This window comes from Adiantum capillus-veneris, chromosome 7 (assembly GCF_014529385.1).
Source record: "Adiantum capillus-veneris isolate H3 chromosome 7, ASM1452938v2, whole genome shotgun sequence".
In the NCBI taxonomy this organism is placed as follows: domain Eukaryota; kingdom Viridiplantae; phylum Streptophyta; class Polypodiopsida; order Polypodiales; family Pteridaceae; genus Adiantum; species Adiantum capillus-veneris.
Window position 1 is genome coordinate 44,734,119 of NC_140937.1, and position 24,653 is coordinate 44,758,771.

The 24,653-nt window shown below is 45.3% G+C and overlaps 1 protein-coding gene across 1 annotated transcript in view; it reads left to right on the forward strand.

Annotated features, from left to right (window-relative positions):
- LOC147453773 (defective in cullin neddylation protein (DUF298)) overlaps positions 1 to 14,871 on the forward strand; it is a 129,115-nt gene extending 114,244 nt beyond the window's left edge. Inside the window, exon 9 of the mRNA XM_086515866.1 lies at positions 14,481 to 14,871. Within this exon, the coding sequence (XP_086371992.1) occupies positions 14,481 to 14,564 (84 nt within the window). The 3' untranslated portion in view covers positions 14,565 to 14,871. The remainder of the gene's footprint in view (positions 1 to 14,480) is intronic.
- The last annotated feature ends 9,782 nt before the right edge of the window (positions 14,872 to 24,653 follow it).

Genomic DNA, 24,653 nt, shown 5'->3' on the forward strand with positions numbered 1-24,653 from the left:
TAGCTTCGCCTCCCTTGCCTTGCACTGTTCTCCTCTCGCCTGGTCCAACTGGTCTAGTCCTCCTTCGCCCTAGTCATCTCTCGCCCTGGTCCAACCTGTCCTCGTCCCTGGTCTAGACCTCCTCAACCCCGGTCTAGTCCTCCTCGTCCTTGGTCTAGTCCTCCTCGTCCTGGTCCAGCCTGGTCTAGTCACTTGCTTGGTCTAGTAGAGTCTAGACCAGTCTTCAGCCAGTTCAAGGTTTTCTTGCCCAAAGCTTGGTTGGTTTGGTGGTCCCTGCATGACCCATACAAGGGGGTCAATCGAGCGTCAAAGCGCACTCCTGAGTCCTCTGTAGTACTACAACAGAAGACGACCCTTGGAACCTGTTAGAAGTCCATCAACCTCATCACCCATACCTCCACATACGACATCACTCATTCCTCCCATCCGGTTCCACATCTTCCAGATCACCTTCTCCAGTAAAGCTCTCTCCTATTCTGCTACATCAGGCTACTGAGCAACAGGCTCAGCAAGGGGCCATGGAGCCGTTGGCTAGCGTTTTCGCTAAGGTAAACATCAAGTTCCCTACATTCAAAGGACTCTCTTCAGAAGATGCTGACGACCATGCAAGGAGGTTTGTATCTCTCTGTAGGGGTCGTGGTCTTAACAGGGAAGATGCCTATTTGTTACTCTTTCCATCCACCTTGGATGGCTTAGCAAACAAATGGTACAGCCAGTTTGCAGAGAACGATTTTGCAACTTGGGCAGCCTTAAGACAACAGTTATGTGTAGCTTTCAGGCCAGGTGACTACCAGGAGAAGGTGTTGGATGAGTTGGCCAACATGGTGCTCCAGCCAGAGGAGACTTTTGCAGAACTTATGACGAAAACCAAGTCTCTGGTTGCCAAGCTTCCCCAGCAACCAGGTGATTTTATGGTTAAGAAGTGGGTAGAGAAGGCGCTTCCCAAAACTTCTCAGCAAAAACTACGAGTCTCTGACCCGACGCCACTCTGGAGGAGTTCATCGTAGCTGCTACGAGGATAGAGGGGGCTAGGAAGCTGTTCACCAACCCCCCTCACATAGAGACCCCCTGTGTGTTTTTGGAAAGTCCTTCTGATCCTTTAACTTCTTTACGCCGGGAACTGGAAGCCCTAAAGTTACAGCGAGCTCTTCAAGAGGAGAGGTCCTTCTCTCTTAGACAGGAGAAGCCTCCACATCACGAGGCACTGGAACAGATCAAGCGCGAGCTAGAAGAGCTCAAGGGTCAGCAAGAGACTAAGGCTACGGTTTGGTGTAGCTCATGCCGCTCTCCAGGGCACCCTCCACAGGAATGCCCCCTTCGGGTTTATTGCCACTTGTGAGGAAAAATCTGGACATGAGGACAAGGACTGCTACTAACTCAAGGGATTGCGACAAATACAGCAAAGTCTTGGTCCTACTCTTCAACAAGGGCCAACACCTGCATCCAACATGGTTTCTCCGTGTGGCCATCCACACCATATGCCACCTTTGCTGACAGCCCCTCCTATGCAAGGTATGCCAAGTACTTTTCCGTCTCAGCGCTTTTATCATACCCTTGCTCCCTCATCACCTCAAAGCTTCTATGCCTCCACCTCCAACTCAATGCACCAGGAGCAAGGACCACCTCGCCCTTCGACTCGCCCTTTGAATCGGCTCATTTTGTGCTACAGATGTGGGGAATATGGGAATTACCAAAGCAAATGCCCCCTGCCAGAAGGGTCCCCTCCTTGCCGTCATTGCCCTAAAACGAAGGATCACTACAGTAAGGATTGCCCTAAACTTCGTGCATCCATGGCTTCGAACTCAAGTCAAAGCCAGAATGAGTTTGCCTTTCCCAAGCTCAATTTGATAGCAGTGAGCACCGTTTCTCAGCCGCCCCCTTCTACCCACGTGGTTACCCCTCAAAATAAGATGCCGCAGTTGGCAGTGGAGCCATCGGGCGTCCTCATCCGGGCCCAGAGAGCCGCTCTCGGTCTTAGCATTCCATCAAGTTCAACTTCCCCACACATTCTCACACCAGTGGATACCCTGCCTGCAGCTGTTAACAAGCCATCCCCCAGTGCCATGAAAGAATCCAAATCTTTGCTCTCCGATATTGATGAAGCTTTCTTGGAAGCAGTTTCCGACCTACAGAAGATCAAGGTACCATAGGAACAGCAGGTAGAAAAAGAGAAGCTTACAGCAGAGAGAGTCTTGAAGAACACTTTCCAACAAGTGTCCCTCTATGACATGTTGCGACTAGATGCGAGTTTCAGAAGTGAAACCCTTGAAGTTATTCGGTCACTTTACCCTGGAGCAGGTCCTAGTGGCGGGCACCTCCCAGTGCGACCGTCAGAGTCCTATATGATATCCAATCCCATTACTCCTGATTATAGAAACCCTCGCCTGACAGTGTCCGTTTTGGGTCGGCAATTCTCGGGAGTGATAGTGGATGGTGGATCTGGCATCAACCTGATGCCCGAGTTCACTATGTTAGCTCTAGGTCTACAGCCTACTCGCCCTGCTCCCTTCACAGTTACATTGGCCGACCAACGGACAGTATACCCAGTGGGCATCATGGACAATGTGCCTCTACAGGTACAAAACTTTACTTCTAACTTGGATTTTGTGGTGGTTCGTCTTCCCCAAGTTGAGGGCGGATTTCCCTTGCTTATTGGAAGACCATGGCTGCGACACACTAAAGCACTCCATGATTGGGGAAACGATGCAATGTGGATACATACTTTTGGCTCCCCGATGCAACCCATTCTCTTAGAAGGAGGTAAGGATCCCGTGGTGCAGCAAGTTTCTTTGTCAATGGAAACCAACCCTGAACATGAACAGCCTACTCCACCTGACGGGTCGGATGAGGATCTGTTGGAGTCGTTGGATGCTACCAAGTCTATGCCTTGTTATGGAGTCTCTATTCACTCTTTGCCTGAAGGTACACCCTTTTCGAATGTTTCCATAGTTACTAAACTTAATGAGCCACCTGAGCCTTTGAAGAAGCATAGAAGCAAGAAGAAATCTCCTCTACAGGAGTTCACTCCTCCTCAAACATCAACCCCTTTGCTATCTCCTTCTTCTTCGACCAGAAGAAAGCTCTCCTCTGTGTCTAGCAAACTCCCTTCTCAGAGCCTGTCCTGCAAGATGAATTCCAAGATCATGATAGTTGTCTTGCTCATGATAGTTGTCTGCTCCTTACTTGTACCTATCTACCCTTATCCCCTCGACCTTACCCACAATCAGAATGCCCACATCCTTAGGGTTCACAGTTGTGGCAAAGAGATCATCAAGAGCGCCAAACATTGTTGTTCCCATCATCTACAAGAGAGTCACCAAAACAATGTTGTCCCCTGCTGCTGTAGGCTCTTGGCAGCAGGCCCTCCTCCATTAGTGCCAGCTCCTACAGAATCCTCCCTTGGTGCCGGTTCCTGCATTCTGTTGTTCTGCAAATGAAATTGTCGCTTTCCACAGGCACAAGCATGATGATCACCTGTGCGGTAGGGCGGTGTCGCCTCGGCATATCTTTTCTCATATTGACTTTGGGTTGCAATCAATAACAGTAAACGATGGTGAAGCTCAGTATAACTCACCGGCCGCTTCTAAAGCAGACGGTATTGCATGCAAATTGTAGCAAGAAGCTTAAACGGTAACTGCAGGTTGGTGGAGGAGAGCGAGCTCCATCATCCCCCGCCACTCCTCGTCCCCCTACTCACCCTTGTCCCATTGCCTAGCTCTAGCCCTATTCACCCCACCCCTCCCTGCCCTCGCCCCCTACCCACCCCTCTTGCACTCGCCCCTACCCACCCCCACCCCCTCACCTTCCCCTCGCCCCTACCCACCCCCTCACATTCTCTCGCCCCTACCCACTCCCTCCCTTCCCCTCGCCCCTACCCTCCGCCTCACATTCCCTCGCCCCTACCTAGCCCCCCTCGCCCCACCCCTCTTGCACTCGCCCCTACCCACCCCCTCACCTTCCCCTCACCCCTACCCACCCCCTCACATTCTCTCGCCCCTACCCACTCCCTCCCTTCCCCTCGCCCCTACCCAGCCCCTCTTGCCCCTAACCAGCCCCCCTCGCCCCTACCCTCCCTCTCACCTTCCCCTCGCCCCTACCCAACCCCTCTCGCCCCTAACCAGCCCCCTCACCCCTTCCCTCCCCCTCTCATTCCCTCGCCCGTACCCAGCCCCTCTCGCCCCTAACCAGCCCCCCTCGCCCCTACCCTCCCCCTCACATTCCCTCGCCCCTACCCACCCCTTGCTCTCCCCTACCCACCCCATCTCACCCCTAACCAGTCCCCATCTTGCCCCTATCTAGTAAACCCTTCCCCTAGCCCCTATCTAAACTTCCCCACCCCTCCCAGCCTCAGCTTCAGCCTCATCTCCCCCACCCCGCTGATCCACATTGTGCCTTCAGTAGCCTTAAGCTTTCCCCTCACTATTGAGCAAGCAAACAACCGGGGATGCGCTGCAACCTTGCTTCTTCCATCTTCAGAACCCACAGAGTCACCACCTAAATCGAAGTTTGCTCGGAAAGGTGAAGTCTCTGACCCCTCAATCACCCTAGTAATATGAGTATGCTTAGCTCTGTTTTACGCAGTCAGAAGTTCCTCTGCAGAGCCGCATAAGCTGCCTTCCTTTCCTCAAGAGAATCATGCGACCACTCCATACGAAAACTTCAGTTCCACAATCAAGCACAAAGCACTTCTTTGATTCTAACAAATCCTTTGTCAGAGGTGTAGCATCTATTTCAAGCAATTTTCCTTCTTCCACAACGTAAAACTTTCTAGTAAACGTATCAGAAACAAGATCATCTTCAGTAGCCCCAAGCTCCCTTTGCAACCCAAGAATTCTCGTCAAGGAGTCTGCATTTCAATCTGCTTCGTGAACCCTTCATGCTCTTCCTCAACAACTACGACGGGCCTCTGCAACTCCTTCAGGAGCCTCTCATATGCCTCCTTCAGAGCAACTACACCTCATTGGTTTTCAGCTCGAGAAGTGCCAAGAGTTTGCTGCAGCTCTTCACACTCTACTTGGAACTTCTTAGAATTCTCCTGCACTGTCATCATCTTTGCATAAGAATCCACCATCCTGTGTTCGAGCAGAGAAACCTCCTCCTCCAAGTGTTGAATTCTCTTGCCAGCTGCAATCATTTCTTGCATGGGTGGGCCAAGCACCTGCTTCAAGAAAGATGTACATGCGGTACCTACTGGTTTTATTTCACAGTTTTTCAGTATTTCCTAGTTTTTCAATATTTCCTCTCACTGAGACGGTGAGCGATCTTGTGGCGGGCAACCTGTAGCAGGCTACAGTGTCACTTTCACACAAGGTTGTACCAATACGTACGTGTGGAACTGTACTGTACGGTACGTCCGTATTGATCCGTACAGTACGCGTATGGATCGTACAGTACGGTGATTTTTTTTAAAAAAGAATTTAAAGCCCTTTTAGGCTACTGGACTCTGGATATCGATTTGAAGCAATGTTTCTACAGTTCTGAGTTTATTGTTTTGTTCAATTGCTTCATGCTTGAAGGTTTGTCATTGTTCTGAGTTCTCTTGTCAGAGGGTAGAAATGTTTTTACGTTGTTCAATGTATATTGTTTCTTGAAGGTTGGTACTTGTTTTGAAGTTAAGTGAATCTCTAGTGGATAATGTGTGTAGTAATGTGTCCCCAAGTACCTTGCTTGATACAGATTGGTTAACCCTCTAACGAGGAAAATAAAATTTTCTTAAATTTCCTCTCATTTATTGTTTTTTTACAAAGGTACGTATTTTTACGTACCTAAAAAATTTATCCATACAGCACGACGTACAGTACGTACAGTCACAACCCGTACAGTACGTATGGTACAACCTTGCTTTCACAGGACACTCAGTTAGTACAGTTGGTCTGGTCTGGTTCGCACTGGATGGACTCTCTGGGCTGGGCTGGGCTTGGCAGTGACACGTGGCAAGATACGGACGGTGGTCTAGTGGACATTGTGGCCAGGTCACCACTACCACTCACTTTGGAGATTGGCTTAGGTGGTTGACATTTATGGGCCGTTGGGTCATTATCATCATCTGCTTCACATCTTTTCACGTAGTCGTCGAGAGTGAGTCTATACACAGAGCACGTCCTCACCATCCCTGCACATTTGAGCCTCGACACCCCATTGTACCTGAGAGTCCTAGGCTGGAGCTGAGTGTGCTGCCACGCCAGGGTCTGTATCAATTCTTTGAGATAGTCGAGTCATTTGTTGTGGTCTAATGTTGCTGTTGTGTCTCTATGAGCTCAATTGTTGTCTATTGTTTCCCTTCTTTTCAGTCTGTTTGAGTGAGATTGTCACGCACATTGCACTGAGGACCACCCACTGTAGAGAGCACGACACATTATCCGCGCTACAAGTGCTCTCATTTTGGCGATCACGGTGGGACCTCAACTGAAATCTCACTCTGTGAGATACAAATCTTGAAGCTAGTTGGGTCTATCTAGCTTCGCCTACCTTGCCTAGCTTCGCCTCCCTTGCCTTGCACTGTTCTCCTCTCGCTTCTCCATCCGGGAGTAAAATCACCAATCATTGAAACCAGTATCAAACCAGAGTCAAACAATTCAAATCGGCACCAAAACAGGTTCAAAACAGATACTATCCATTTCAAACAAATTCCAAACAGGATCAGCAAACAAGATCAAACAGAACTCAAACTTAAAAAGCAATCTCGACATCAGTCGAGCTCGAAAAGTCGACCGACTTTCCATCTTGAAACCTGCACCAAAAATTAGGGTTAGGTTCCTTCCATGAGGTCATATCCGAGCACAGCATGGTCCATCAGCTCTTGGACAGACAGTGTTTCTTTGGAGATAGCAATCACACTGGACCTCCAAGGTCATCTGATCGTGATGAGACATCTACTGGGAGATGTCGAGAAACTTCAAGTTATAATCTGCTAGGGTTTTCATGGCAAGCATCTCAGGACACCCCACTCTGCCAAAAGTTGAATATTCCTAATTGGATGAGATTGCTTGGGTATGTAATTTTAGTGCATCAAGACACCCGTGGAAGATCAGTACGGTCTGGGTGTGATGGCTAATTTTACTACGTCGGAATATCAAGAGTTCCGATCTGGACGAAAGGAGAAGCTAACTCCTTGATCAAAACAGCCGAAAGGAGAAGCTAACTCCTTAATAAATAGAGCAAATTGATTGTCCCTCGGAATGACCCTCGGAAATTTTTGAGCTAACTTGAGTTGTTTTGTAGATATGCTGTAATCGCGGACGATTACTCTCTTTGAAGAAGGGGAGATGTAACAGACTGCTGACGTGTCAAAGCCTAGTGAATGGAGCCAACTTACAGATGTGGCCGAGGGGCCTAAACCCTAAGAAGAACAAGTAACAGAAGAAGTCCTACCAACTTATGGGGACCCCGTTCGATGGGGCCCCAAGTGACATAACGGAAGAAAATAAAGTAGGATCCAGACACACGCAAAAACTGTGAAAATTGCGTTGGCATGATGACGTGGCAGGTTGTATGGATTTCCGCGTTTTGCGTTGGCTGATGACGTGGCAGGCTGTACGGATTTTCGTAAATTACGCTGGCAGCTTTTGGCATTGCTTTTTGGACCAGAAGCTTTTGAGTTTTAAAGGCTTTTTACTGTAACTACTTTTCAGGCCAAGGGCCTTTAAATATGAGGGTAGGGCTCATTCTCTGGCATGCTTCCTGGAGAAGGTGCAGAGTCTGGAGTACCGGCTTGTACTCTGTTGATGCAGTATAAAGAAATACCGAAAGGGGTGCCAAGGTTTGGGGCCAATACTCTTTGGGGTGGAATTCCGCCACTCCGTATCGCGTGTTGTCTCTCTCTCTCTCTCTCTCTCTCTCTCTCTCTCTCAGTTCAGTTGTTATTTGAAGTGCTAAAAGTTTGTTGAGTTTGTTCTTTTCTATTGGCACGTGATGCCCGTCTTGTGACAGGAAGCGTGCTAGAGAATGAGCCCTTGGCCTCTCAAAAGAAATTACGTGAAAAGCTATCAATTCAAAAGCATCTCGTCCAAAAGCACTAGCGCCAAAATCTGCAAGCACGTTTCATGGAAATTCATACACCTGCAACGTCAGCATCGCAAATCGCGGAAGTCCGTACAGTCTGTCACGTGGCATTGTAGCGAAAAACGCGGGCATCCGTACAACTACCACGTCATCAGGCTCCACGCAAGTCTTTGTGTGTGTGTGGGTCCCGCTTTACCTAATCACTTTAGGTTACTTGGCCCATCAGACGGGGCCCCACAAGTTGGTAGAAACTCTTCTTTTAAAATATAGGCCACTTGGCAAGGCTCTATAAGTTGGTGAAAACTCTTTTTGCTATTGCTTCTTCTTTTGCTACTTCTTCACTTAGAGTTTCGGCCCCTCGGCCGGGATCTGCAGGTTGGCTCTGTTCTTCAGTGGCTTGACATGTCAGCAGTTTGTGACATCTCCCCTTCTTGAAAGAAAGTAATTGTCCGCGATTACAACATATCTGCAAAACAACTCAAGTTAGCTGAAAAATTTGGACATTCTGAGGGTCAATAGGGAGTCTCATTCCAGATTGGAGCTCTTGATATCCTCGGTGGTTGGCTTCCCAAAAAAATCTCATCCAATAAGGAGTATTCAGTGGTTGGCACATCACAATGCAACAAAAATACTCACATATGCATGTTACAAGACATAGAAACATAAAGTCGCCGATGAACACTCCTCCCGCAAATAATCACACCAGACCGTAGCCTGCGTCGTTTGGAGGTGCTAAGAGTAATCACTGCTCAGACTTCTCAATACTCCCTCCATAAATAACCATGAGTAACAACAACAATACTCCCGTCCTAAATAACCACAAGGGTCCGGGCCATGAGTAACAACAACAATACTCCCCCCGTAAATAACCAAAAGGGTCCGGGCCATGAGTAAAAACAACACTTCTCAAACATTCAATACTCCCCTTGTCTAGGCCATGAGTAGGAGCAAGCATTTTCAAACATCATTTCTCACTACTCCACCCGGAAGTCAAATCACCAATCATTGAAACCAGTATTAAACCCATAGTCAAAAAATTCAAATCGGCACCAAGACAGGTTCAAAAAAGATGCCATCCATTTCAAACAAATTCCAAACAGGATCACCAAACAAGTTCTCAAACAGAAGTCAAACTTACAAAGCAATCTCGACATCAGTCGAGCTCGAAAAGACAATTGGCTTTCCATCCTGAAACCTGCACCAAAATTAGGGTTAGATTTCTTCCATAAGTTTGTAGCCAACCGTAGCATGGTCCATATTACATAAGTTCTTGGATAGTCAAAACAAGCCTTGACAGACAGTGTTTCTGTAGCGGTGATGGTAGTCCCAAGACATAGCAATCACACTGGACCCCCAAGGTTATTAGCTCAAGAAGAAACACCTATTGCAAGATGTCGAGTAATTTCAAGTTATAATCTGTTAGGGTTTCTGTGGCAAGCCTTTCAAGATACCCCACTCTTCCAGAAGTTGCAAATTGAAGGAAGATGTGTGAAGGCATGTAACTTCGGGCAAAAATTTTCTTGAAAGCTTGCCAAGTCCTTGGACTGTGCGGCTTGGTAGCTATAGACATCGACCACTGCATGGCACTGCCTCTGAGAAAAAAATAGCGGCTTGAAAAATCTTTGATCTTTCTTTGGCAAGTGATCTTTATGTCTTTTGTCCTGTAAGATAGAGCGATGAAGACGGGAGTGCGCCCGATGCGCGATGAAGTAAGGGTGGGAGTGGCTAGTAAGTGCAGGGTCAGGACACGCCTCAAGCTCTGATACCACTGTCATGGGGACGGGCACCACGTGCCGACAGAAAAGAACAGACTGAACAACTTTAAGCACTTCAAATAACAATTGAACTGAAAGAGATGCGCGATGAAGTAAGGGTGGGAGTGGCTAGTAAGTGCGGGGTCAGGACACGCCTCAAGCTCTGATACCACTGTCATGGGGACGGGCACCACGTGCCGACAGAAAAGAATAGACTGAACAACTTTAAGCACTTCAAATAACAACTTTAATCTCTTTAGGTTACTTGGGCCCCATCGGACGGGGTCCCATAAGTTGGTGGAAACTCTTTTTTAATAAAAATAGGCCACTCGGCAAGGCTTTGTAAGTTGGTGAAAACTCCTTTTGTTGTTGCTTCTTCTTTTGCTACTTCTTCCCTTAGGGTTTAGGCCCCTCGGCCGGGATGTGCAAGTTGTCTCCGTTCTTCAGTGGCTTGATACGTCAACAATTTGTGACAGTGATAGTAATCGTGACCTTGTTTTCTTCTAAGTTGTTTTAGTATATTTAATAAAACAGATACTGTAATAGAGGAAAATAATATAAGTAACTAAATTTTGATGTTTTTCGATATAATCCAATATTTGATTACATTTTTTTAATTTACTTTTAAAAAGCTTGCCAATGGGCTTTTGCATCTATAAACGTCTCATCAGACAATCTTTTGAGGGTTCTTTGTATAGCTTAATACGTAGTGGGTATCATTGAAGAAAGAATTGAGGATAACAAAAGTAAAGATAATATATATTTACAAAATATCAAAAATAAACATTCAGAGGATCCGAGGGTGAAAATGTCTGAGGATCTTAGTTTCACTTCGCCTTATTTATGCATTAATGAATTGAGATTGCTAATCTTCATTTCTTTTCTCACTCTTCTCCACCCCATTGACACATGGGTGTCCACAGTGGCCGGTCGTAATTGTCTCTCATTTAGGCTTCCACGTAAACTTTTCTGTGTAATCATAAATATTTTTGCAGCAAATCACAAAGCTTGCCACAACTATGGTCACTCCCTATCACTTCAAAGATGATCAAATACTGGAAGGGGATGGATGAATCATGAAGTAGCTGTGACGCGCCATTTATCCATATTCTACCAGCTTTGTGTCGGTTACAAGGTGTCGGCTACAAGGTGGATGTGGATGCACACAAACATTCCAGAAGACACCCTGGAAAGGATGCCCAAAGCAAATGTTGTGAACAATGCCGTGGATATAATTGTGGCAGCAAACAAAGTGATGAGGTGGCATGCCCATCTAGAAGAGAAATGGGCCAGTGGACAAGAGAAGCTGAATCGACCGATTTAAAGAACTTATGGAGCACCGGCCGAGGGGCCCAAAACCCTAAAAAACAAAAACTTGAACTCTGAAAGAGATTTTCGTAAACCGTGCTGACATGGCAGGCCGTACAGATTTTCGCAGATTGCACTGCTGATGATGACATGGTAAATTGTACGGATTTTTGCGGTTTGTGCTACTGGCAGTTGTGAGCAGCTTTTGGGTGAGATTTTTAGAGTAGATGCTCTTGGGGCTCATTGCTTTTACGAAAAGTGCGTTTGGGGCTCTGCTTTTGGGCATCCCTTGTACTGTTTATAAGGACCCTTGGGGCCTCACTTTGTAGAGCATCTGGACGTTGAGTCTGAGAGCAGAGGACCCTCGGGAGTCGACCTGTTGCGACTCGTAACAATAAAGAAATATCGGAAGGGGCACACTCTTTGGGGCCAGTGCATGTGGGCGCGGAACTCCGCCGTGCCGCGTCAAATCTCCCTTTCGCTCTCTCATAAAATTCAATGATTTTGTAGTTGTGTTGCTATTGATTTCTCGCTTGGAGTGTCTAAGCCCGTAACAGTGGTAACATAGCCAAGCTAGATTCTGCTATAGAGGATCTGATCCCTTCTGCAGCACACATAGGTTCTCGAGGATAATCTGACAGAGCAGTGAAGATTTTGCCTGTCAAGGAATCTTCGTGTCCCTGCCCCGGACTTATTAGCCACTCCCACCCTTAGTCCACGCATCGGGTGCACTCCTCTCCGCATCGCTCTGTCTTAAGCGGCATAAGCCATAAAGAACCCAAGATTGGGGGGCATCTTGAAATGCCAGCCATGGACAAATTTTCGGCGGGGGAATTTGAAAGAGCAGAATACAGACATCAAGTGCAGGTTGACACATGTGTGAAAAGGTTAATGAAGTACTCCCAGAACGCGAAATATGTGAAGCATTTGAAGACTTACCCGATGGATGAGATTCACGCAAGATGGTGAGAGGCCATTAATTCTCCTCTCAGGTCGAGAAGAAAGTTGAATCAAGGGCACTGGATGACAACTCATCAAAGGATTCAGGAGCAGTAAGAGAATCAGGTGGTAGCTCATCCGAGGGTTCCAATGAACTAAAGGATCTAGATGCAAGTTCATCAGAGGATTCGGGAGAAGAACATGGATCAGATAATAGTGCGTCTCAAGGTTCTAACGATTGAGACTGACGTGCCAAAGGACAAGGGAGCCTAGCGAGGCTACCCACAAGTCCCAGGGCACAAGGAAAGAAAGGAAAGGGAATCAGCTGGTAGATTAGAGAATTCCACAGATCCAGATTGAGGTGCCAAGGACAGGGAGGCCAACATGGCTACCAACAGGTCACAGTGCACGAGAAAGGTAAGCTAGGTCCACCGGATAATTTGGTCAAGGGTACTTTTTGGCCCTCAATGCAAAGTGGATGGAGGAGGAGAACCTCTCTGAAGAGAATTTGCGAGTGTACCTTGAAGCTTTTGGGCTCTTAGCAGTATCTATGCCAAAAGTTACCGATGAATCAGTAGGTTGAATCGGGTGCGGTGTAGACTGCACAAGAGGGGAGCCACCCCATTCACAGATTGCGTAGATTGAATAAAGTCACTAATTTCTCTTTGAGATTTTAGGGTAGTGACGGGCTGACAATATTTCGCGGAATGACTTTATGAACTGTGCGCAGTGAATTGGAAATTTCCTTAATTGAATTAAAAACATGTGCTCTTTGATGTGTGTATTGTTAGAGACATGTAGAGAAAGATGAAATGTCTGTACTATTTTGTCTAATAAATCATTTGAACTTAGTGCATCTAGACATTTGTTAGAGATCAACAAGATCTTGATGTGATGGCTAAGTGAACTGAATGTGAACATAAAGAGATTCTAGTGCATCAAGATGCCAATCTGGATGAGATGATGGGATACTATTGTAAGTGCATCAAGAGTTCCGGAAGGAAGGTGCATCAAGAGTTCTGGACGGAATGAGATGGCTAGATTGAATGATTGAAACATGATGTTCAGTGTGAACTAAGTGTGTAATTTTGTGAATTGCATGCTATGTGGATGTACTGTCTTGTGAGGATAGTCATCACACAATGTGCTGGTTGAAATGTGAAATGAAAGGATATGAATCTAATAGTAACAAGATTTAGTAGACATCCATGAAAAGATCAGCACGATCTAGATGCGATTGCTAAATGTTGACAATGATTCGGATTTGTGTCTGAGACCCGATTGATTAGTAAGTGATGTCTTTATAGAAGTGCTGGATTGGTGGAATTTGGTGCATTAGTACATAGAGTCAGTGTCTATTGAAGAGAGTTTTTGTCTTTTGGCTGTTTTTGCAAGCGTAATTGAGGGCGATAGCAATTCTTTCAAGGGGGCAGAATGTCACAAAGTGATGACGTGGCATGCCCAACGGAAATGGCAGAGTGGACAAGAGAAGCCGAACCAAAGAACTTAAAGATTTTATGGAGCACTGGCTGAGGGGCCCAAAACCCTAAAAGACAAAAGCTCGAATTCTGAAAGAGATTTCCGTGAATCGCGCTAACATGCTGACGTGGCAGGCTGTACAGATTCCCGCAAATTGCGCTGCTGATGATGACGAGGCAGATTGTAAGGATTTCTGGGTTTTGGCTGCTGGCAATTGTGGGCAGGTTTTAAGTGAGATTTTTGGAGCAGATCCTTTTGGGGTTTAGTGCTTTTGGGGCTTTGCTTTTGGGCATCCCTTGTACTGATTATAAGGACCCTTGGGGCCTCACTCTGCAGAGCGCTTGGACGCAGAGTTTGATAGTAGAGGACCCTCGGGAGTTGTACTGTCGCGACTCGCAATAATAAAGAAATACCAGAAGGGACTCCAGTCTTTTGGGCCAGTGCATCTGGGCACAGAACTCCGCCGTGCCGTGTTGACACTCTCTCTCTCTCTCTCTCTCTCTCTCTCTCAAAGTATAGTGATTTTGCAGATTTTGTTCGTGTGTTGCTATTGATTTCTCGCATGGAGTGTCCAAGCCTGTAACAAGCAATGGTGAGGACGTCTTGGATGATGGTGTTGATGTCTCTCTGGGGGGAGAGCTCTTTATAGGTATAGGGCATTATGCTGAGTTATGCCAAGATGAGATGATGAGGTGGAGGCTTATTATTAAAGTACCAATTCACTGTATTTCAACAAGTTTTCTCCTAGTGCAAGTAGCTAAGACATATTTTGCTGCAATTAGATGATGAGGTGGAGGCTTCTTATTAAAGTACCAATTCACTGTATTTCAACAAGTTTTCTCCTAGTGCAAGTAGCTAAGACATATTTTGCTGCAATTATCTTGTTTTTTTTGGCTTGTTTTATGGTTAGTAAGTTTAGTAAGTTTCAAAGGTTCTATGATTGATTTGGGTGCAATGGAAGTATATCTTGTTTAATTTTCTGCTGTGATCTTTGTGCAGATCAATCCAGACTTAAGCAATTATGATGAGAATCAAGCATGGCCATTGTTACTGGATAATTATGTTGAATGGGCTAGAAAATAAATAATTGCTACTGCTATGGTGTATAGTTCATTTTCAAGCCCTATTTTCGGGCAGTCCGCTTTCTCTCTCAAGTTGTATCAGCATTAAAATGTCAAAAGCTCATTTGGCCTACCATCAGCAGGCACATACAGAATGACATTATGTAACACTTCATCCTGACTGGTGCCGGCCCACTGGTACCTGATGGTGCCGTCGAGGTTCTTGTAGTCGATGCCATTTTGGATAAACATTTAAGTATTCCCAAGAAGGTCAGACAGTTATGCTTTTTTCTTTTGAACCTTAATAAATCTGACATTCAGTCCCCAAAGGGTTGGTCTAACAGTAAGGTTTTAGCTTCTCAACCTACGGATTGTGGGTTCAAATCCCCCTGTTGATTCACACTCCAGAGGGACAACTTGTGCTCACCTGGTGTTCACCTTACTAGGGCTCTTGCCCTTGGACACTCGAGTGCATCCTCCTCTTGGGGTGGGTCACCCAAGGAGGAGGTTCCTAGCTGGTTGCTACGAGTTCTCTCCGTCGTTCCCAGCACGTGGTGCATCAATTAGGTGGCCATGGTGACGCCTATGTGTGGCTCTTGCCCAATGGTGCGCGGCCCTTGCCCGACCATGTAACATGGCTAATATTTGGAAGGGATGAGCACCTCCCCCTGTGGGCCCTCTGGTGTGTGAGAAAAAAAAATGACATTCATACAAAATTATCTAGACCAAGTTCTAACATTATATTTTCATAGTGATCTTTATTCGTTTTTAAGCGTGATGGACATCGGTGTTATCTTGCCTGGCTAAGTGCTATACATGAACAAGCTGTATTATTGATGCTTAATTTGTCCAACTTCCAAGACATTTAACATGGCAAATCAATCAATTTGTGATTGATGAAGCTTATCTTGCCATTTCCATATGTGAAGTTAGCGAAGTTGTTATTGTCAGAGCTGCAATCTATTGCTTTGCAGCGCATGACTTGGAGTTCCATCTTATCTCCGTCAACTTGAGGTTGGATAGCTCTTGTTAGATTATATGAGGTGAGCATAACGACAAAAGGCTCCAAATTTGAAGGTTTTGCAAGTATCTCTAACAAAGTGTTATGTTTTTTATTTAGGTTTAACAAAATATTTGAAAGAGAGTTGAGAATAGAAAGAGAGCCCATCAAAATTTTGTCTGTAGGAGAGTCCCTGGTCACCCAAGAAGTTGCGAGCAAAGATGGTATATGTACTATTGCTGTCATGTTGTTTGAACGAATCCTGTTGAAGTAGTTAGGTTATCTATTGGCCGCTAGTAGCTATCCAAAGGCCTTGGTATAGTTTTTCTCCAAAATAATCACAGGCCATAAAATAGGTTAGGAATAAATGACAGCAAAAGCCTCTTAATGTTCATAAAATACAGTGATTTATGGGTTCATTCGTGAGCTGGTGAACATAGAAGAATTTCCAAAGAACAGAAACAGCTGTAGCCTTGCTTGTGCACAAAAGTGTTTCTGTGGCTCGTAGGATTGAGCTACATGTTCATGTATCTCATTGGCACCATCACCACCACTCCCACTCACCCTTTCACCTTACCACCACTAATGGGGAGTGTTCAAGGAATATATTTTGCACCTACAATTGTGCAACTTGAGGATTCAAGGATGCTACTTGGAAGGAAGGGAAAGATGAAAAGTTCCACCTTGAACTCAGGAAAAATAGAGAAAATTGTGAGAAAAATAGCTTAAATTTCCAAAACTTCCTCTTGTTGGGGTTAAAGGGCCCCTTTGCTCAGCTGGTTGTATTAAAGCGTCCAACTCATAACCTTACTAACTCTTTGTTGTTTTTATCACCATACAATTGAAATGCCATAGTTTCCACTTGGTTTATGTCATGACCTTTCCACGAGCTTGACCCAATACCATGACCATGACTGTGATCACTACACCCACGTGATTGGCACCACCACTCACTCACCATTTTGCCTTAACACCAGTTCAAAAAACATGTATCGCAACTTACAATGTGATGCTTGATGATTCAAGAATGCGACTCGGGAGGAAGGGAAAAAGGAAAAGTACCACCTAAAAATAGAGTAAAATTGTGAAAAAATAGCTTAAATTTCTTAAACTCTCTCTCATAGAGACAATGTGTATGGTTGAAAAATGATAATTGCCGAATTCTATTGCTATCACAACTGGTAGACACTACCACCTTGCCATTGTGCATGCACTATCTACTTGACATGAGCACCTAATTAATCATATCTGACTGCATTGAATTGTCAAGTGGCAAATACTTGTTGATTATATTGCTCTCAAAAAGAGGAGCCTTAATGCTTCGTATAGCCCACTTGAGTGCCTCTATGTGTGTGTGCGAGAGAGAGAGAGAGAGAGAGAAATGAAATGTTATATTAACATCTTCAAAAGGCCAAAGTGACCTATGAGACCAGAAAGTTACAATGTGGTGGATCTAATACAAAGTCAGAGTAACAAGATGACAAAATGACAGAATGACAAAATAAAATACTATGGAATCCTAAACTGCTAGGTGTGAACTAAGCAGCTAAACAGTTAGCTAGGATAGCTAGATCACAGAGATCCAACATCGGTCGTTGGCGGATCTCATCAATCTCCTCAATGGTCAATAGTCTGATCGGGCGTCGTGCATGTCGAGCCAAAGTGATCCGAATCCTCTGATGCAGCCTCTGTTGATGTTGTGTAGTCCTCCACAGTCGTGGGCGTCTGGATCTCTTCAGCTCGATCGCTCGGTCAATCAGTGTGCCTTTGGTGTGAGGCGATGCGCTCTGATGTGGTAGTAACTCCTCCGGGTGTCCAGTGTGGCAGCTCTAAAGAAGTTTGTGATCTGTCTCTGAGACTGGCTAGCCTCTCCTCTCATCAGGCTCTCTCTGTGTCTGCGCAGTTCAAGCAAAAACAAACCCAGGCATCTCTGATCCTCGTACCGTCCGACTTTAGTGAATGGTCCAAAGCCCTCTCTGAACAAGCAATGGAAGCAGCCTCGTATCTCGTAGTAGACAGGGCAGTGGCATGTGTAGTGCAACTCTGTCTCAGGATCGATGTCACACAGGTGGCATGTCCTGGCCTCTGTTGGTACTCCATTGTATCTCCCAGTCTCAATCTGCACAGCTGGTGTGAAGATGTGCGTATTTGGCCAATAGCACATAGTACCCCATGAGACAAGTGGGTGTCCATGTATCTGGGCCTCGTCACAAAACCATCCTCCGTAAGCTGGAGGAGATGCTCTCTGTAGAAAGCCATCTTCGTGCCTAGCTCTTGTGTTGGCTGTATCCATGTCCTCTTGGTGTCTAGCTGAGTCAAGTCCGGGCGGATGAGCCTGGTGATCTCGGATTGTGTAAGAGTCAGAGAGGGCGCATCCAGTGATTACTGGAAGGGAGGCAATCTGTCTATGCTGAACCCATGTGCATAAAACCATGATGTCATCTCCCCATACCAGCATGTTGTATCTCCCTACATGGCTAACTGTCGCGAAAGGACTCAAGTGCAAGGCAAGCATATCTCTCTCTGGGAAGTTCCCACATGCATTGTATGAAGGAGACAGATCTGCTAAGCGCCTCAACCACTAGTGGGGGGGGCAGCTAGCTTTGCTCGTACAATAGCACGTGGTACTGAAGCCTTGGCTCTAATGAGCCGCAAGATCATAGAGACCAGAGGCTTCTCCATGTCCTCCCATCCATCACTATGGCCTGTCCTCTCATGATGATCCAGCGAAGGTCCCCAAATATCAGCTCCATAAAGCAATGCAGAAGCCACCAAAGTGTCAAAGAGCCAGAGCTTCGTCCGAGGCTCCTGAAACTGAACCTGTGAACACATCCTTTCCAATCACCCAATGCTGCATGGGCTCTGGTCAATCTAATCTCTGCTGCCCTCCTCAATGTAAATGCTGGCCCACTAAAAACCACTCCAAGGTAAGTGTAAGCATCTGTATACTCCACCATCTCTTGGCCGTAAGTGAATGTGGGCGCTGACCTCCTGATCCACTGTGGGGTGGTATTAAATACCATGACCTTGGTTTTACCAAGGTTGACGAACAAACCACTTTTCTGGTCAAACCTATGCAAAGCATCCAAGTGACGTTGTATCCCCCCCGAAGAGTCGGAGATCAACACAATATCATCAGCATATAACAATAGTGGAATCCATGTCCCTACCAACTGTGCACCTCTATCACCATCTCTCTCAATGTAGTCAGAAACCTCATCCACATAGATATCAAATAGAGTAGGAGAGAGCGGGCAGCCCTGCTTCACCCCAATAGTGGAGTAAACCGGTGTGGATAGACCCTTTGGGGTGCGTACATGCCCCACTACAGACCTATATAATGCCATGACCCCCCAAATGAGCTCTGTGGGTACTCCCATCTGTTGTAATCTGCCAATCAATCTAGCTCTGGGAACTGTGTCAAATGCTTTGCGAAAATCCACAAAGCTACAATAGATCCGTCTCCCATGCGATCTTCCCTCCTCAATGATGGCTCTGAGTGTCAAGATATGGTCAAGAATAGAAAAACCCCTCTTGAAACCTGCCTGCCCCGTCTCCCTCTCTGCCCATCTACTCAACTGCTGCTCAAGAATAGATGCGTACAACAGTGCCAATGTGTGTCTTATCATGATAGTGCGATAATTCCCAGGCTCGATAGGGTCTCCCGACTTGAAGATAGGTACAATAGTAGATAGGCTCCAAGTATCAGGCAAGCCCTCACACATGGCACAGTTAAACATAACTACTAGAAGCTCTGCTAGTAAATCTCTGGCATGCGTGAAATGCTCAGCCACTAAACCATCATGATCATATGCTCTCCTAGTCCTCATCCTGTTAATGGCCTTCCTTACCATCTCAACGGCGGTGAAAAAAGCACATGTGTGTGGGCATGGATCGGGGGGATCAGGAAGGGGGGGGGCTGCTCAGGAACTGTGTACAGAGATGATGCATATTGGCCCCAGGCCTCTGTAGAAGTGATGGTGGGGGGGGGGGGGGGGGGGGGGGGTAGTGCTCATGAAAGAGCCGCCATGCCTCACGTGAGTCCTGACTCAAGAATAGTTGGTATAGATCGTGCTCTAGGCGAGCCAAAATGTCCTCTTCTTCTGTCGCACTAGGCGTCAGAAGTCAATATGTGACTGTCTGTGAGTGATGTCCCCCAAAAGCACCTCCCTCTGAAGTCTAGCTCTGGTGTCCTGGCATTCCTCATCATACCAATTGTTGTGGGGCATGCTCCCCAAATGGCGTCTGCTCAGGCTGGGTATGTGGGTATGCCTCTGCTCTGCTGCATCATGTAGTGTCTGTGTCAGTATAGTAGTAAGCTCCTCCAGAGGTTGCCCTGGCTCCTCTGTGCACATGCGTCTATAGATCCCATCTATGTATACAGAGTCCGTCTCCCGCGTGAAGGTGTAGTGAGTAGGGACTGCTAAGAGATGATCAACGACACAAGAGCATGGTCCACTGTCACACCAACAGGTCTGGGTCCAACCGTGAGATCCTAGATACTAGAGATGAGGCTCGGCTGTGCCATGACATAATCCACTGTGCTGGCTCCATGTCTGTGTGGAAAGCATGTAAAACCCCCGACAACGGGAAATCTTTGTAGGCCATTCAAGATGGCCGATCCATGTGCAGTCCCCATGTCTATCAGGTGTCATCCATATTCAGTGTGTTCTCCATCCTGTGATAGTCTGGATAGGCCCGTCTCTGCAACATCCGCCACTTCAAACTTTTGTAAACGGGCCTCTGCACGCTGTTCAACAAAAGATTTGAAGTGGCCCTTGTGCACCATTCGACAAAAAATCCTCTTTTAGAGGTTTTTTGGCAATTTCTCCCTCTCCAGGTGTCAGAAAAGGGCAAGTAGACATTCAAATTTTAGGCTTTTGGGCGTTCCGGACGCATGGACGGTGTCAAAATCTTCAAATTTTGACAATAGGTGACAGTTTTCTGATTTGTTTTCATTTCAATGATGATGCAAGACACATTGAATGAGCGGCGCCGGCCTCGTGAAAAAGACACTCGTATTTAATGAAAAATTGACTGTTTTCAAGGACTTCTGAAAAGTTAGGTTTACTTTTCAAAGTATCTAGTTGTCCTTTGGGACGTACTCAATAAGTACAAAAGCATTTTACAAAAAATATCTAGAGAGAGAAATACAATTCTTAGAAGGCTCTCCAAATGACCTCCTAATGACGTTTGTCACCACCATTGCTAAAGCGAAAAAGTTGGCTATTGAGGTCATTGAATAGGCCTCACTAACTCCAATCACTATGAGTAGCGTGGTAAGGTGCTACACGAGGGACATGAATCCCTCATCCTCATTGGCACTTATATTTGTTAGTCCTATGAGGAAATCCAGGTATCTAATTCCTCCCATGAGTGAGTTGAACCCATCTTGTCATGTAAAAAAAACACAAAAATAAGAAGAAAATTGTATGAGAAACACACATGGAAAACAACAAAACATTTAGTTCTTACAAATTATCAGTATTACCCGCATCAACACACAACCATTTATCTAAGAAAACACGAGATCCATGAGAAGCACAATAGTAGTAAAATCATACAATAATGTGCATTTAATCTGAGTTGCATAATAGGATTGTGATGGCTCTCCTCTACTCAAATTCATTAATGTAAGAGATTCCCCCTCCCCAAAAGGGATTCTTGCGTACTTCTCTTAGTATTCCTTGGCCACCAATATTAGTAGCCACAACAGCCCCCACTAGCAATCTTTGTGTGATCTCTCCACAATAGTCTTTGGTGAGCACTCTTTGCTTGGCAGATACTTTTCATGAATTTTTCCTAGCCCGCAACATGAGCCCTTGATCACCAATCTCGTCGTGAGTTCTCTCATCTGAGAGAGAGAGAGAGAGAGAGAGAGAGAGAGAGAGAGAGAGAGAGAGACAATTGACAAGTGCCCCTTCCTTGAATAGAAAGGGAGAGAGAAAAACGGCTCCAAGTTCTACTTGCAGATGGGAGAAACAAGCAAGTATAGAAAATCTCCCATTTTTCCTTTTTTTGGATGTCAAGCACACATACTACAAATATCAAACTTCAATGAGCCTTAATTTGTCTTGGCACAACTTTGCACATAGTAAAATATTTGTTAGAAGCTCTCCACCTATGGATACATCGACACCTCCCTTTAAAGGTCATGTCTATTGCTCTCCTTTGTAACAGTATTCATGGTAGCCTCCATTATGATGTGGTTTTGTATTGTCTGCATCTCCTTGTCTATATTTGGAAATGTTGTTGTGAGATCTACATTGTAAATTTGCTCCACCATTGTAAGGTTGTGGCCCTCGTACTCGTGCACTTTTGGGCGGAGATTCAATGACATACCACCAATGTGGTTTAGAGGACTTGGGTTACAAATCACTTGGGTTAAACTACACTTACTATTTATCCAACGATACTAGCAAATGGATTGTTGCAAACTTTGAGTGACTGCCACATACGTGTTTATGAGTGTATTGGAAGGGCAAATATGTCTTATAAATTGTTCTATTATTTCTCAAAATTTGCCTCTAGAAAGCTAGATTTGCCTCTCGCATTATAGTAGACCGTTCCTCCATTTGCATCTTCACCCACCACAAATCCAACAACACCACGTCTAACCTCTATTATCCACCTTGATTTTTTCTTATGATCTTGCAAATTATACCATAGTTTCACCATGATAGGTTCTACATCTGATGAGGAATGTTGACTAGCCACTTGGAATTCATCCATGACTTCAACAGTGTGAAGTGCTTTATGTTCAGCCCTCTCCACTCTAAAGTGTTGACCTCAAGATGACTAAGCACCTTGTATAATTTGTACTCCACCAAAGGGGTAACGATCAGCTTATGGGACAAAATAGATATACAAAATTAGAAGGAATGTGTTTGCATCTGAACCATTACACATCAAATAACACCATGTCATACCCTCTGCAATCCACCTTGATTGTTTTGCCTAAATTTGGGGCCTTATGGTGGTCCTCAAACTACTACTCAATCGGGCTAGCTTGCCATGGTGGGTCCACTACTTGCTTTCACATGCCGGCTCCATTTTTGATGCCTACAATGGCCATACCAAGTGGTAGTTCACACCACCTCGCGTTCTGGCTGCACACCAACCCAAGATTAGTAAAGGGAGAATTCTCACATGCAATTGGCACTCACAATCTGCACAAGATTTTAATATGTATGCCATGCCTATACAAAAGGCATCCACAAGGGGTCCATTTGGAATACTTTACTTCGAGAAGGGAGACATTAATGACTTCAAACAAAAGAAAAAGAATATGAAGATCATGGAGAAGATCACAAAGATGCAGATGAAGACAAAGAAAGGCAAGCACAAAGACCAAAATTTTCACAAAGCAAGCAAATATGGGGGAACCTATCCTCCTATCATATCATTACAATAGTAGCATTTGCATTAAAGATGTCAACCAGCACCAAATTTGACTTTACACTTGTCTACCACCTTGTTGACAATCTCATGGGGAGGCAATTTCGACATCCGAGAACTAGTTGACAATACTCTAGGGAGGATACACACACATACCTACCCCTATTAGTACTAGTTCTCTAGGGGAGATACACTATCTTTTTGAGCCTAACTAGATGGGAGACATAGACCCCACTAGTAGGACTTTTGACTTTGGTGTTGTTAGACACAATAGGGGAGGCTTGTTAGGAATTGTGCCTAGCTCACACCATTCATGGACACTCATGGATCTCTTCTCTTACCACGTTAGACTAGATGCATTGAACTTGCCTAGTAGACTTGCTTACTTTACTTGGTAGATGCTTGCATTAACCCCCCATGATTGTCTCTCAACCACCATGAATGCAAGCCTAACCCATCCACCATAAAGAGGTATTAGAGCCAATGCGATGATTAGCACTCCTTAATCACTTTAATTAGATCCTAAGCATAATCCTCTATGCTAGACCAAGTGGGTTATCTCCTTGCTCATCTTGGTTGGTTCAATTTCTTTGCATTTTCATGTAGGATAGCACTAATCTAGTTGCTAATTACTCTTTTCTTGGGCATATTCATGGCTTGATGCCTAGAGCCACTACCCGTACATGAGTAGTTACACTAGCGTTTGTGCTTAATTTAGCAATAGACCAATTTTTTGAGTGACTGGAGTTGATTTGTGTAGTTTTTGTATCACAATTAGCTTTGGCATAGTAGGATTGGGTTGACTTTTGTGTGTGTATGTGAGCGTTGCATTCAACTTTTACATCATTTCTTGAGCTTGTCATGGCGTCAAATCTCTGCTAAACATGTGTGTGCATAGATCTTGGCAATAGCTCTCCAATGCTTAAATTCGAGCTCAATTGATCTTCTTACTCTCGAGCAACCTGTTGTAGAAGGGGTTAAGGGTGCGTCCGCCACTTCACCAACAAGTAAAAACACACCTTGGTTTATGGTGAGCATCCAATATTCGGAGTCGTGGGGTCTTGATGCCAACTCTTGTTGTCCTATTTTGGAGACATTCGACAGACAAGTGATATAAAATCTCATCCATTGAAGCATGACGGGTCCACCGAAGAGGGTAGTCCTATGCACGGTGGATTTCAAAGCTGAAACGTAAAAGTCTTTTTTGGGTCCGATAGCAAAAGCTCCCACGAGCCTTTCACTGCAGCCCGAGGCCCTACCTTGCAGACATTCCCACATGCCTTGGAAATCCAACCTCAGCCCAGCTAAGGGAAGCTTTCCACACATTTACAAAATCTTGGCTCAGCAGAGATTCCCATGAGCCTCGCCCTTTGTGCTCACCCTACATAAAAGCCGTGAAAATTTTGTAATCTCCAAATCAACATCTCTTGAACCTCAAAACATATCAAGAGATTTGTGAATGTGTGCTCCATAAAATTGGAGAGTGACATCACAAAATAAATTGTGAAACCTTCGAGGTTGAGCACACAAGAGGATTAGACACTACCGTTGTTAAAAATGGTAATACCTTCCTCAATGTGCACTTTTGATATGTATGTCATGCCCACTATGGCATCACTACCTGTATCCGTATGATAAGTTACACGCTTTGATTGGCAAAGCTAGCAACAACAACAAGTCCAACAAGTGAAGCACAAAGATGAAAAATGACAA